Source organism: Falco peregrinus, chromosome 3 (genome assembly GCF_023634155.1).
Source record: "Falco peregrinus isolate bFalPer1 chromosome 3, bFalPer1.pri, whole genome shotgun sequence".
In the NCBI taxonomy this organism is placed as follows: Eukaryota; Metazoa; Chordata; class Aves; order Falconiformes; family Falconidae; genus Falco; species Falco peregrinus.
Genome location: NC_073723.1, coordinates 84629336 through 84645499, shown reverse-complemented (window position 1 = coordinate 84645499; position 16164 = coordinate 84629336). Strand labels below are relative to the sequence as shown.

The 16164-nt window shown below is 39.8% G+C and overlaps 1 protein-coding gene across 9 annotated transcripts in view; it reads left to right on the top strand.

The window, feature by feature from the left end:
• Positions 1-16164, top strand: part of CTNND2 (catenin delta 2) — a 679304-nt gene that overhangs the window by 364084 nt on the left and 299056 nt on the right. For all 9 annotated transcript variants that reach the window (XM_055800247.1, XM_055800253.1, XM_055800250.1 and 6 more), the window contains one exon: positions 15900-16072. In XM_055800247.1, coding sequence (XP_055656222.1) covers positions 15900-16072 — 173 coding nt within the window. The remainder of the gene's footprint in view (positions 1-15899; positions 16073-16164) is intronic.

Here is a 16164-nt window from a genome sequence, read left to right as displayed (position 1 = left end):
CTGAAGCTCGTTTCCTTACAGACTACACTGAACCCTTACAGGCTACAGTGGTGGAGACAGGCAACGGTTACTCCCTCTGTCATGGCATTAGCAAAATGAGGGTTAGACGGACTGCTGAGATTACCAAGCAAATCCATTGGCACTTTCTTCCTAATTTAAACCACAGGCTCAAACGTCTCCTAATCCAGATGTCTCTAATTCTATTTTAAGGTATCTATACTTAAATCTTTCATGCTATTTCCTTTGCTTCAGTCTCCACAAAATGAGCATAAGACCCGTCTTAAAAGGATTATGGGTCAGATTTATGGAGCTTTTGGTGTTCAGGTTTCTAACTGAAACAGAATTGTAACACTGTTTTTCAATTGCTTAATCACGTCATGTGGCAGCCCTCCTTCTTTGCTCTCTAGATCAATACCACAGACTGCAGCCACAGGTTTTGTTGACACAGATCAGAAAACCTCTTGGATCAGTCTTCCATTTGTCTGATATTTTTTAAATGCTACATTATAAATACTTACTTAAAAATAAGTGCTTTACATTGCAATTGCAGTTTCCCCAGCTAACGTTGCCAGTACTCCAATTTTTTCCTCCCAAATTTTGAGAATATATTTTTATTTATCTCTGTGATCCTATTGTCCTGGTGCTGAGGATTAATTACAGAATTCAGCACACTGATAAGGGAATAGAAATAATGTAGATTAAGTTTCTTGGCTAATACGATTTCAGAGTGCACTTCACTGAGGCTACATGTTGACAGAAATACAGTCAGTTAAGGATGTCTTAGTCCTTCTGGGGAAGAAAAAGTGTGGCTCACCACTGAGGACTCAGTCCCACAGTATCTTAAGTCTTATAGTCCCTTGAAACTATTTGTCCAAAATGCAGCACAAATAGGTAGTAGTGCCATTTAGGTGTCAACATTTTTTCCTCTGAAGAATGATTTATGTTAGAAGAACCGATTATTTTTGTCACATGAAATTATATATAACTGTTGTATTAGACAGATGTGGTTTTCACTTAAATAACCTGTCTAATTCTGAGGCTAAAAAGATGGGCTAAGCTCTTATTCTCTTAATTCCATTTTGTTTCAGCAATTTTTTACAATAAGAGAGGTCCTCCTTACTCAGTGTGAAAGCAGATGTCCCAGTTTGAAGGAGCACTCCTTGTTCAACCTTTATGGATTTCATCCTTTATCAGCTGCTTTATTCATAGATATTGAAAATGGATTGAAACAAACAGGCACTATTTATACAATGAATGTGTAAAAGGATGTGTGTTTTTTTCCCATCCCATAGCTCTTGCTTTGTGAAATTGCCACCTGTCAGATGGCTGACGTGCTCAATGGGATGAAATTTGGCATCAGTAGACCTCACAATTTGTTGATAGATGAAGTTACTTCCATTTCATTATCTGCTCCAAGAGGCAGGGCGATCCAGCTGAGTCATTCTTAGTGCACACAAAGCGTTCTTGTGGGATCTCCTGGTAAGCACACACACACACTAATAAAATCATGTGCTCTTTGAGCATGTTTCAGAACTGAAAAACACCTAGGAAGTATGTGTGCCCCTCTTTCATTTTAGGATTGGAGACTTTGGAGTAGGAGTGGCAGAAGCGAGTAACACGGGTCACAGCATCTTTTCTTCTGCTGCATTAATGCAAACCTGGCAGTTGTCTGACTCAACAGTTCTTAGCTCCAGATAAATCTCTCAGAGTATGAGGTCTGAGGAAATTTTGATTTACAGATGAAACCTCTGTCAGTATTATTTAGGGTAAACATTTATGGTTGGGCATTTTGGATGCCTCTCCTTATTACATCCATCTCTTCCAATACAAGCCTTTTCAGTATGTTGGCTGCAAAACTTCGGAGTTTCGAAGTCATCTTTGCCCAGTTGGTAATGGGGTAAATCTGAAAGATGGACACCTTTTGTTAAAGGATGATCTCACAGTTATTTGTTGTATGTTCTCACAGAGAAAGTTATACAGAAATTGTCTCAACTGTGGGTCAATTTCAGTCTTTTGAAGTAATTGTGAAATACTTAGATTTCTGAGAAATGAGGATGTTTCCTTTATCCACCTCCTCTTTCTGGCCCTAATCACCCTAAGTGTGAGCATGAAATAATTATCACGTCATTTAACATTGTAATAGCCACAGGCTGGTAACAAAGACCAAGACCTGCTTTGAGGAGCCGTCCTCAGCAGGAAATTAATGTCTTTACAAAATAGCTGACGATGCAGAGTTTCTTTAGATTCATTGCTAAACCCCACTAAGACATTAAGATTTGTTAATATGAAGCAGGCTCTAGCACTGACCCAACAGCCAGCAGCTCTGCATCAATGTTTACAGCTGGTGCTGCCTCAGGAAATGCTCCATCAGCACTGAGCATTCTGAGCTTGGACTTCATTGTCTTCATCCTCTGTCAGAGGCAGAGTTCAAAGGTCCTGAGAACAGCATCAGATGAAAAGATGTAGCTCAAACACTGTCATTCATTACTGCATCACCTTTGCTCTCACCACAGGTATCAGGATGGTAAAGGCCAGGTAGAACAGGCACATCTTTGTTGCTGCCGTATCAGTCTTCTCACTTTAAGAACATGAGTGAAGTTTCCCTTTTCAGTCTCTTCCCTTATGCAGGCAGCAGGAGACCACTGCAAAGAGTCAAACTTAGGAGCGGAGCCACCATATGGGTTCTCACCACCGGGATTGCTGGCAGGCTTTGGTGTCTGCTTCACCAGCCATGGTCCACCATGACTTTTTGAAAGTGGAGTGTTAGGGACTGTGACTCGGGTCCAGCTGATCTCATTCTGCTTCGGTTCGCTGCCTGTCTTCAAGTTCATGTGTGGTTGTTTACAAGCAGGAGGCCTGGTGAAGGCTGAAGGAACCACGACAACTCAGGGAAGCAGCTTCTGCTTCCTCAGGGGTGGCAAAGGGGTTGCTGTGGCACCCTCCTGTGCAGGACTTCAATCACCTCAGCTCTTCTGTGGCCCTTCTGTAGATCAATAGGGTGTCTGGGAGCATTTACAGGCTTGTCAGGGAGAAAGTGCTAAAAGCCACTGGAGAAGTAATGTTCAAAACATGATGGTCCAGTATGTGCCCCTACTGTTGGACCTGGACTGCACAGGCTGCCTCTTGCAATTTCTTCTCCTCAGGAAGGAATCTCCAGCCAGAGACATGCCATCTTAGCATCTCTCCCTAGCCCTCTCTTTTCCTGTGCTCTCTCACCTTTTTATGCTGTCCCATCTTTCCATAAACTACCCATTACTGTCTTACCATATCCTTATGTCTGTTGTTTCCCTTCTTGTTTTAGCTCGATCTTCTATTTTTCCAGTTCCTTTATCTTTTCTGTTATCACACATCATGAAATAAAGCCTCAGTGTCTTGTCCTCAAAACAGATGATGAGTCATCCTTGGAGGCAAAAAAAAAAAAAAGTCAGAATGTGTTTTCTGTGTAAAAGTGGCCTTACTATCCTCACATTTTACATGCTTACGTAACTTCCAGCGAATCCGCATTGCTCATTGGTGTGTCACGTTGGGAGTCCAGGGGTAACAGTGACAACATCACAGCTATGTGATTTCTAATTGTCCTCCATTTCCGTACAGCAGCTTGTAGGCTGATCTTTTGTTTCCATGTGCCATCACCTGCAGCATGTTCCTTGGAGTTTCTCTATTTCTGGTTATGTCTATGTGATGAAATGTACTTTTATATATAAATTCCATACTGATAACGTGATACTACTTCATAACTCTGAGCTTACTTGTCCTGAGATGAATCCAACTTTGGTACCTGGTGTCATTTTATGCTCTGCAGCTGACTTAAAATCCTTGCCTAAAGAAAGCAACACCTCACAATCTGGCTTTAGTACTGGTAGTACAAAATGTGAATGTCAAATTAACACAGGAGCAGTAACAGCAGGTAAAACATACATGGAGGGGAGGGAAACGGAAAGGTGTGAGTCAAGACCAGGAAAGCAGGAACAATTAGTAGCAGCATCAGAGGTGGAAAGGAGGTAGTGATCAGCTTGTAATGCTGTGGCAAACAAATCCTGCACAGGCAACCAGGTGTTCCTTCATCCACCACAGGAGGCAGTTACTGAAACTCATTAGAAAATGACAGTGACTTATGGCAGCATCTGTAGGAGCAGAACAAAGAAAGACTTTTGGCATCCCAACCTACAACGCAAAAGAACATCAGTAAATATTGTGTCTGTAGTATGGGCCAGGAAACAAATGCACCCACATCCTCACAACAGACTGACAAACCACTCACCCTACTCATGCCTTAGTGGCATGCCAGCACCCGTGTGCTCGGCACAGTTAGAAGAGCCAAGAGCCGCATCATTCTGGGATCTGCCGGTGCCAGCTTGTGAGCATAAGCAGTGTGTAGATACAGCCTTGAAAAAGAGGTAGTTGGCTTGTTAGCCTGTGTAAAATGATGTATGTGGAACAGAAAATTTTGGCAGGTATGGGTTTGATTTTGATTTCCTTTGTGGTACATGCAGTTTACATAGCTCTCAATGAAGTAGGATTTTTGTGACTTCTGTGATAACACAGAGTAGGGAGTTGCCTCAGGTTTTTCCATTCTGGCTTTATAAATAGAGAAACGCATTTTCTGAGTAAAACGTGAGAGCTGAGAGTAGTGCACGTTTGTGGACACAGAAAGAGAAAGCAGAAACAAAAGGGTCTACTTTCTGTTTTATGGCAGGGGAGTTTTTGCCAGATGAAAAAGATTGTAATAATTTTGACCTTTTTGACTTACTTATTAATTAACTTCTGAGGCAGTGGCAGAAGTTCATGTTCTGAACTGGCTTGCCTCAGAGACCAGATAGCCTTTTTCATTTGTTGACAGAAAAGATTCAAGATTTAAGCCTGTCAAAGGTCAGGAAAAAAATGAGTTCCACTTTGCACAAGAAGAGGAAATCTGTTCTGTGCTAGAAGTCAAGTTCATAGAACAACATAATAGCACAGTAGATCTACTAATAACTTTTGTATTAGATCCATATACCTGTGAGTAGTTTTATGTGCTTTACAGTCAAAAGCTAGTAGGTGCTTTTTAAAATCATAATATTATTGGGTTTTTTTAACAGTCTAATTTAGGTCTATCAGAAGAGATTTGTTGATTTTTTTTATTTTTGATAATGCATTCAGCTTCAATATGAGTCATGTTTGTGTGATGTCTATAACCATCTGATTTTATTTGCTAGAAATAAAAAGGGAACACATTAGTTTAATACTATCAATACCAGCTTTAGGCTATGCTAGGCACAGAGGGTGACTAGGAACAGTTGACATTCACAGTTGGTCTTCCAACATATAAAATACTTCCAAAAAATTAAGATTAAATCATGCAAAGTATGTTCTTGATATACTTGGCTTTTTCTTCAGTTATCCAAGCATGCATTTAATTTTAAATGTAGTTATTCTTTGCAAAATGGGAGTCTGATAATGAAAACGCAAATTAAAAATTAACAGTTATTTATGCCAAAATTCAGTGTTTCGCAAATGGAATCATGACAGTTCCTTCTGAGTTGGGGCTTGCTGTCTGTGTTGCTGCATGCAGTGCCTTCTCCTCTGTGTAAGTTTCTTCTTGTTGTCACATTCAGAGATTTATCTAATCCCATCCAGAAGCCCAGTTCGAGCACTGTTCTCCTGTGGTTCTATAGCCTGATCTTTTAATAGGTACCAATCTTCTGTTACGCTGAATTGTTTTGTGACTTCTGCCCCTCCTAGTACTGCATATCACCTGCAGACGTTCACAGTAGTAACATGGTCACTATTAGCAAATTGTGACATTTGTGGAAAGAAGTGATTTATTTTCTTCATGTAATTCACATAATGTTTACCTTAGGCCACTGGCAAGGTTTTGTTGGCAGAGGCTTCTCACGGAGGTGTAACAAGTGCCAGCAGAAATTTTACTGCCAAGAGAGCTCCAGATCATTCTTCGATATCCCTAGTGGATATTATTTTTCCTCTTTGTGTCCTCCATAGTGCAGAAATGTAATTTAGTCGTTATCCTTGCTGCCTGCCCGTCTTGTTCCTACGTTGTTTTTATATATTGCTCCTATAAAGCATGTCAACCTTACTGCCAATGGTAAATGACCTCTTTCAGAGACTATCTGATTTCGATATCTGCAGAGTTTAGCAAGTGATTTCATAAAATATGTTTAATCTTCTACAAAAGAAGTTGTTTCATCTTGGGGCCATTTAAAAATTGCAGTAGTAGGTTATCCTTGCTTTTAATCTAAATTTAGGATAGCTTTTTCTACTAAAAATAAAATAAAAAAGAATGTAAGGGCAACTTATTTATTCAGAGCTTAAGTATGTATACACCTATTGTTGCTTAGTGCATGTCTTTAGGTCTTGTTCTTTAAAATTGTCAGTAATTCTCTCATTAGTAATGGAACTCCAGATTTTTTTCCCTACACTCAAACATTACCAAGTAATTACTTATAACAGAAGATCTGGCTGTATTACATTTCATACAAACATCTGGATTAATGCTATGTGTGGTACAGTACAGAAAGCAAAACGTTGACTATCTGAGTAAATAACCCTGAAGACAGCCGATTACGTCAGGATTTCTTAGGCTTTGCTACATTACTTGTTCTATGAGTCTGATAGTATTTCATATTTGCAACATTTACAAACTTCCATAAGACTTTTATGTAAACTCACTGGAAATCCCGTTATCTTTATAATCCATTGCCTAAAAATTTTTGCCATAAAAGCTATCTATCCCTAAAGAAATCCTTCCGCATTAAATACTTACTTACTAAGCTCAGCTATTGAAGAACTGCTTATTTCTCTCTGGGTTTCTTCCTGTCCCTCAGAAGTGCACAGTCAGCGAATTTTAACCACTGGGCAATATTTTGCGTGTGCCAGTTTTGAAACATGATTCTACTGAACACTAAGAGGAGATCCCATTTGCCGCTCTGCAGTCCTAGTTTAATCACACAGGGTTCCCTCTTCTTTGGAGGCACTTCATTAGCATTATGCAGTAGTTGGAAACCTGGTAGTGTCAGACATCCTCTCTGAATTAGACATTGGTGCTATACCCCCTGCCCTGAATCTGGGATTTCAATATGACCATTAAAAATAAGTAATCAAAAAAGAACCATTTACTTTCCAGTTGGGATGCAGGCCTTACTCTTTTCTATGTACTTCAGGACTTATGTTTTTCTACAACTTCTTGTGGACATTTCTGCTTCTTTGTTATGCCTTGGAGTAGTGATTTATTATTTCAAATCCTAGCCAACACCTCTGTTTATCTCTTACAATAACAGCAGAATTTGTATTTTGTGTAAAAAGCATATTATCAGCACCTAATGAAACTATTTGCTATTCTCGGTTTGCTTACTCTTGAAATAAAGTGTTCTTCATCTTTCATTCCAATAATAATTAGGTCAGAAAGAGAGTTAGAAGGGATATCCTTGTATTGTTCCCTTACATAATAGTTTCAGCCTAGTTTTTGCATCTTTTCTCCAGATATATATAATTTATAGAATTCTTGGATGAAAATGAACTTATTCTACATTTCTGAATGCATTGCACCCAATCCTATTTTCCAGTACCTAAGAATAGGTTCTATAGCAACACTGAAGCCCTTCTCTGTATTTCTAGGTAGAACATAGCCTTCTTAATGCTGGTAGAGCATGGTATTGCATTTAAATTACTCTCCCTTTTTCTAGAACAAGTTTGTTTTCAGTGTGCTCATTTAAGAATTGCTGCTTCTCATCTAAAGAGATAAGTTTTTTTCATACCAAGGGAGCTGCTTCTGATTTAGCATATAATTTATTATCACTTATTTCTTAATTTTTAGTATTTCCTTCCCCCCAACAACCACTTTTTTCCCAACATTCTTCATTCCTAGGGTACAAAATACCTTTGTTACATTGCAGCCGTGGCATTTTTTCTTGTAATATAAAAGTACTGGTATCTTTAATACTATCTCCTAGAAGGTAGATCTTTAAATATTTTCCTAGTACAATTCTAGTACTAGTCCTGGATTTGGAGGGAGAATGGGGGCAAGGCTTGTTACTAGTTCTATTGTAGCTGATTGTTATCTTCTGTTGGAGATCTGACTAACAGTTGGCTTGAACGTCCTTTTTCTGTGGAATCTGTTTGACCAGTTGTAGCTGACAGGATTTATTTTTGTCTGCAGATCTTAGGTTTTGCCTTTCTTTAGTCTTTCCTTTTTCTGCCTGTAATTAAGAAAACATCATTTTTTGATAGCCACAAAGGTCTCTCGTCTAGTTCCCAGTGTTTCCCCCCACAATTGCCCCCCGCCTCCACTGCTTCTGCCTGCACTTTTTGCACCTTCCTCAGAGACTAGGAAATGGGGAAGAGGGGAGAGATGTCTGAACTTCAGTGCCAAGGGGGCTGCTCCATGCCACCCCGAGGTACTTCCAGGGCTTCCCTTCCCCTCACTTACATTACTCAGCTTCCCAAAACCACCCTAAATCACCTCAGCAGGAGAGTTTCTTCAAAGAATGTTTCAGATGACCTCAAAAATAGGCCATACTGGAATGCAGGGGCTTAAAACAGGCAAACAAATGTTCCTTACCCTTCTGTTTTGTACGGGAAGTTTACTCCTTCTTTACTGGTCCCAGCAGCTGAATTCTGGGAGCAGAACTTGGAAAACAGGATGTACCAGATGCCAAAGAATTTAGCATCACTAGGAACAGGTCCTTCTACCTTGTCTTTTAACTATCCTTCCCTCTTCTTTACTGTCAAATACTGTGGAAGGACACTGGCAGGTTACCATCAAGAGCTATCCCTGGTTTTATTATTCTTGCAGTATAGTTCCAGGATTCCCCCAGCATTCCAAATACAGTTGAAACCTCAGAAATTGAGTGACCGCTTTGCAGATATTCTGACCTCATCCTTTTTTTTTTTTTTTACACTCTCTTAATCATCCATTTCTTTTGCAAAACAGGGTAACAAATACAACTGAGTTTTAGAAGCAGTTAGCAACTGCTTACCATGAGTACACGCACTTCAATGAACTAAGGAAAATACCAGGTTATAGGGTAGAAATCAATATTTCATGCTCAAACTAAATGACGTGAGAGGCAGAAGAAACAGTAAGTGATGACTTTTTGGTATTTGAAATCCTTAATTAGGCATATACTAACAGTTTGGAGATGGTTCCTCTCACTGGGATGTGAGGCACCTCAACCTATTAACTCGGTAAATGAATGTTTAAAGGACATTAAATTAGTTTTGCTAGTCCTTTCTTTCAACTGTTACCCAAATGAGCAAAGCAGGTTGAAGAATGTGTGAAGTGATTAATCACACTAATTAAACACACTTTATTTACACTTACTCTACAATTTATCATTACTACTTCTGTCAATTGATCGAAGGTGAGTGAAGTGTTGTTTATAATTGGTATGGGAGACAATTAAATGTTCGTTCCTAAACATTTTAGTCTATTTTCTCTGTCAGTTACAACTGGCATCGCAATACATGACTGACCAAATGGAAATGTGTAACACAGTAGTAGTGCTCCACTTTAGTACTTACTTGGAGAAGGAAATGTGCCCTGGTAAACTAACTGACTTTAAATCTTAAGGAGAGAAAAAAACCAAACAAACCAAACTTCTCCTTTTACTTGCATGATATTTCTGTTGGGAACTTCATATGAAAAGCTAAGTAACCAAGTGTGCAGTCACATCATGGGGGCTGACTAGGTATATGTTTCTGCACTTTGTAGTGTAATTATTTTAGCCCATTAGAAGTAATTATTGCACAGATTTTGAATACTGAATTAATCATGCCCTTATCTTGTAATAATATAGTATTATGTGGAAATTGTCATTATATGGTAATTATTTTATAATTGAACAACTAGCAGATAATATTTTATTTAATACTTCTTCCATGATAAATTCTGTAATATATTAGTCCTGTTTCATAATTCAGCCTGGTTTTGTTTGTTTTGAAGGTTGACCATACTATTGATTAGCATCATCTTGAATTGTTACATATTGTGAAGCTACAATTTGTGAAGTATTCCTTGAGATACTGCAGTCTAAAGATTAGGAAACAGGAATAACTTTTCAGACGTTTGGCTGGTGGACGCTAGGTGTAGGCTATCATTGATATCCCCATGGGGAACAATTTCTTCAGGTTTTTTTTCTGTGAGTCCTTTACAAGAATCCCACATTCATCTGGTTATTTTGCTTTGTGACCCAGCAACGGCACGACAGTATAAGACAGAAAAAATACAAAGTTTTCTTGAGTCTGTAATGGAGACATTCCACAGATTCCTACTACCTTAACTTGCTGCCCTGTAGGTAAAGATACATATCACAAATACTGATTGTACTTAAATCTTATCAGACTTTATATCATTTATTTGGTTTTTTTTAAAAAAATCTAATTCATGATCTAGTAATATTACAAGTAACAACATTTAATAGGATGTGTTTCCTTGCCCTCCATCTCTAATCAGTGTAAGGTCCAGCCTCTCACCACTTAGAAGACTGCTTAACTTCTGAGCCTGGTAAGCTCCTTGGAGCCCAATTTCCTACCGAGTTTCTTATGTGAGATAGGCTTCTGCTTATGACCACTATGGGATAGAATTCAGGTGAGCTTTGCTACTTTTGTGGTCACTAGACAAGGCCCTACCCCCTGGGGGAAGGGAAGAAAACGAAAACATGCTAACTTGGCAGCTCTCGTTCCTAACCAAGTGCCCCTGGCTTTTCAACTGCTGTCAGTGATGATGCCTATTTTTGGTCATCTTTTACTGAAGCTCCAGTCAGTATTAATGAGTATTCATTGAGTCAAAATTCAGTACTGTGCTGATGCACATCAGTCTTTTTCTTTTTTTTTTTCTTTTTTTTTTTTTTCTCCCCCCCCCCGATTTTTAAATGTAATGTTGTCTCTGCTTAATTTGGGCATCATAGCACCTGGGTCTGTGGATCACAGCAGCCTGCTGAGCACCCAGCTTCTCCTGGGGTTTGGTTCCAAGCCTCCAACTTCCCTGACCCCCCTCTTGACAGAAGCAGAGAGATACTGTGGAAGCTGTCCTTCTATGGCTTGTGATGGATCCTATAACTCACTGGTTCACATTTTTTGCCATACTGTAGTAAATGCCATGGATCCGCCTGTTCCGTGTAACGCCAGGCTATGCTTATTTTGTTGAATGCAACATGCCAGGAAGGTAGCAAGTGCAGGCTTCAGTGCTGCTCTCTCCAGTGGTAGGACTCGGAGCAGGGCCAAGTCCTGCACTTCATCTGCTTGTCTTCCCTGCTTTGCTTGAAGTAAGTGTGCCAGGTACCCTCAGGTGCTCCAGATAACTTAAACTATTAGGTTTTTGAAACGAAAATAGTAGCCATATAGAAGTCAATGTAACTGCCAGTAAGAGGGGTGGGTAATTAATTAAAAGAGCTTCACAACCTGCCTCCTCCCCATACTGTCTGAACAGGTGACTGCTTTTGTCTCTGCAGACGCAGGTGCTGGCAGGCATGGCAAACCATAAAGGGAACACCTGTTTCCATTCTCTGGTTCCTAGGAAAGTCCTGTGCTCTCCCATCACCTCTGAGGTTTCGTTGTGGGGTGGCTCCCTGATGTAAGCATGTCCTTCATTCTCTTCTTGCCTGATCTTCTCCATGTTCCAGCAGCTTTCCCCAGCCTAAGCGCACCATGGCTGTCCCCCAAGCAAGAAGCACACCCTGAGCTCCTTACTGAGCCAGGTTACAGCAGCCAGGGGGAGGAAGACAGGGAGACTTTCACCAGCCTGGGGTTGAGAGGAAGAGGAAGGTATTGTCTGCAGTCCAAACTGGAGACAAATGGAAGAGTTAAGTACAATACCTTGCTCCATCTTTTGAAGTTAGTCCACTGTGGCACCTCTTGCAGTCTGATGGCTCTGACTTAGCTTCCTGAATTTGCACAAATATCTGCTAGTATTTTAATATAGGAAGAAAGTGGCACTGACTGAAGCAGTGAAAATTTGGTACTATCCAGTATGAATATTCCAACACTAACATTCTTTCACAAAGAAAATAGGTGTTATTTTTTTTATGTGATGATGAAAAAACATAGGGGAAAACAGGTAGTTATATCTTCCCCATAGCCCCAAAGAGAAGTAAAATTTAGTATGAATTTTTAAAGCAATACTACAGATCCTTGGGATCTGCTAAATTAACCCTTGTGAAGCTGGTAGTGTTTGTTCTTAAGCTTATTTTAAATTGGGGATTGGTAGTTAATTATGTAGCATTAAGGGAACAAATAAGACTGAATTGTTCTAGCAGTCAGCTAGTGATTTGCAGTGCCTAACTGAAAACAGAGTTTCTAGCTGCCTTAAATTCTCTGAAAACAAATGAAAAATATTTGCACAAACATTTTCTTATACCAACACAGCAGAGTTTAAATTTTTGCCAGGAAAAAAAAGTAGTTTGTTGTCAAGAGCTATCAGCATATAGAAGTACATAAACAAACCACTTTGTTCTCTTCTGGGTGAGCTGAGGGGTCTTCAGAAGGTTTGATTTTGCCTTCACATTGAAATCTCAAAAATGTTAATGAGAAAAGTGATCCATCTTTTCCATATCAAACAAGATGGGACTGCTTGTAGTCCCTAAATCCTGAAAAACAAACTTGAGTTTTTCCAAGATCATGCTGATTGATCTCAAATGTTTCATGGCATTTGTATGCTTGGTTTAGACGGAGTTACTATTTACAGGCAAGCAGCCACAACTGCATTCTACGTTTGCTTGAGAAATGTGGGATTATTTAAAATTTAAATATCTGGCTGTCTCTCTCAAATGACGGTGTAATTACTTTATTGAAATGTATATGTTTTAATTGATCGTTACTACTTGTTAAGGTACAAAATAAAAACTGCTATACAATAGTTAATAAATTTAAAACCATGTGCTCCAAACTTTCTACTCTTTTTTTTTTTTTTTTTAATGGTTTGGATAAGTTTCTTAAAGTGCATGGAAGTGTTTAGGCTAAATGGTGCAGAGAACCCATGTATGTGATTATAGCTGGCTATGTAAATCCCCTAGTGAGCCATAGTAATATGAAAGGAACACTTGAAAGCCAGATGCAATGAAAATTGAAACATATTGAGTTACTAGCATGTGATAGTTTAATCATTATTTAAGCTTTAGAAATGTCACGGCATAATTACTTTCAGAATGAGTACAAACACCTTCATGCACAAAAATTGCTTTCTTGCTGCAACTTTTGCCCCTCCTGGGAAAGTTATGCTTTTGTGATTTTTCTGAACTTAATCATGTCACTTGATCACAGGCAAATTTTCAGTGAAAATTAAAAATCCAAAATATTAAATAAAGTCTACAGATATATTTTAAAACTAAGCCTGTATATTCTTCATGCTCTTTAAAAAAAAAAAAAAAAAACACTGTGAAAATATTTCTTTCATTAAAGAACAAAATTTGCAAAAAAAAGCACTAAAATGGGAAAATGCTTAGTAAACCCTATTTTCAGTCAGGGAACGGAAAGCTACCAAATGTTGGATTTAAGACAAGCACCCATGCAGGATTAAGTTCAGCTGTCCTATGCATGTGATAGGTTTTTAATAACCTCACAGCATACCTAGAGCCCTGCTTCCTTCTGTACTTGTACGGAAAATGCAGGGACCAGAAATTACTTTCTAGATTTGTCCTATACCTGGAATATTCTGATGAATGCAATTGACTTTGCAGTATATATTGTGTTGATATGTAAAATAGTGTCATAATTCCAGTCTACATTTAGATGCAAACACTTCCACTTTACATAGCCGTCCTGGTTTCAGCTGGGATACAGTTAATTTTTTTCTTCTTAGCTGGTGCAGTGCTGTGGTTTAGATTTGGTGTGAGAACAGCCTTGGTAGCACACTGATGGTTTTGGTTGTTGCTGGGTGATGTTTATACTAAATCAAGGACTTTTCAGTTCCTCGGGCCCTGCCAGCGAGAGGGCTGGAGGGGAACGGGATATGGGGAGGGGACACAGCCGGGACAGGTGACCCCAGCTATCCAAAGGGATATTGCATACCGTGCGATGTCATGCTGAGTATGTATAAGCTGGGGGAAGAAGAAGGAAGGGAGGTGACATTCGGGATATGGCATATGGCCGTCTTCCTGAGTAACCGTTACATGTGCTGGAGCCCTGCTGTCCTGGGGATGGCCGAACACCTGCCTGCCCATGGGAAGTGGGGAATGAATTCCTTGCTTTGCTTTGCTTGCGTGTGCAGCTTTTGCTTTACCTATTAAACTGTCTTTATCCCAACCCATGAGTTTTCTAACTTTTACTTTTCCAATCCTCTCCCCCATCCCACTGTGGGGGGAGTGAGCGAGCGGCTGCGTGGGGCTTAGTAGCTGGCCAGGGTTAAGCCACGACCACAGCCTACAAAGTTTGTTTGTAATATGAACAGTTCAGGTTGTTTTTTGGAAAATACCAGTTATAAAGATTCTACCATTTCTGAGAAACAGGCTAGGGGAAAAAATATTCTCCATGTTAATTTGGAGGTGGGGTTGTTTGCACACTTTCAAGTGGAAATTTTTTTGGAGCAGCTATACATCCTCGTAGCAAAGACTTAAAGGTCATAACATTTGGCCTTTGTATCAGGAATGTACTGGGAGTTATTCTGAAGAAATAAATTGGAATTTTGCTATTGTGAGTCTTTTTAAAACTGAACTTTTCACATGCTCTGTGGGAGCAAAATCAACGCAGTCATTTCACGTCACATAAGGCTTGTGTCACCTTCTATGCTTTCATGAGCTTGTTAGTGCTAACCAGAAGAGGAACCTATCATCCCCATGAAGCTCCTGAATATGCTGTAGATAATAGCTGTTGGGTTGAAGGTAGACTTCTTTGTAATTCATTCAATGGCCAAAGCATAACCCTCTAGTCTTGTATTTTGCTTGCTGGGCCCAGACGCCATGGAAGAGTAAGCTAGTTTACTGAAAATTAAAAGAGACTAAAATTGATGAAGGCATAGGGAAGGATTAGGTGGGCATTCTTTAATGTAGCTCTTTGTGTGTGGAGATAGAATGAGTTCACCATTAAAAGTGGTTATGGGAGGTCATGTCTAAACCACATGACAATGTAGTGTAGGAAGAGCCTGTCCCTGTCTGATAATTACTCTTGTGTCAAAAATTGGGGAATTTGCTATGGACACATGATAAGCTAAATCACTTGTACATGAACCTAATTAATATTATAACATGTTTTGGTTTCAAAGAACAACTTCGTAACTGTGGAAAGTGTCACTGTTCATGCTCTTGATATGCACTTCAGTCTGCCAGCCCCAATTTAAGCTCGCTGCCCACATTTTGCTTTCCTGACGGTGAGTGCTGGGATGGGGAAGATAAGATCAGCTGACAAAACAGGCATCCAAGATTCACTGAGTTCAGGGTGAGTCCTACATGATGAGAGAAGCTATTAATATTTTAAGGGCTGGCATCCATCCCTACACGCACTGAAGTATTACATCATGGTGTGTACAGGACAAAGTGGCAGTAATCAATAGAGCTAATGTGCTGGGGGCCCAGGGAGGGACAAGTTAGCATTTACCATGCAGAACAACTGGATATAATTAAGCGAAATAAACAAGGCTTATCCTTAGAAAAGAAAACTCATCAAGTATTCTGAGCTGAAAACCAAGATTTTATCAAATAGTATGGTTGGCTTTGTTTAGGCTTACAAATTCTTCACCAGTCAAAACCATACATTTTTTGCAAAGAAATCAATGTAGTCTGTAGCTTGAATACAATAATAATGATGACTGAGTGCTAAAGAAATAATTTAATGTATGTGATTTTTATTACTGGAAAGCCAAACTGTGAAAAGTTGAAAGCACATACATCTGATAATTTCAAGGCTCACTCTACAGATAATACAGGTATGCTCTTTCACTGAGACTTTCTGACTGCCCTCAAATCCTGTCCCCACAGGACCCAGCCTCCTTTCCCAGAGTGCACTCCAGCTCAATTCCAAACCTGAAGGGTCCTTCCAGTACTCAGCCAGCTACCACAGCAACCAGACCCTCGCCCTGGGCGAAACAGCGGCTGCCCAGCTCCCAGCCCGCAGCAGTCAGGCCAGAGGTGCCATCCAGAGCTACAGCCAGGTACGTGTTCTGAGCAGCACGGGTCTCTCACACTTGAAATCATGTGGGGTGGCTCCCAGGAAACAGACCTGTTAGGTGCCTGCCCGCACGTG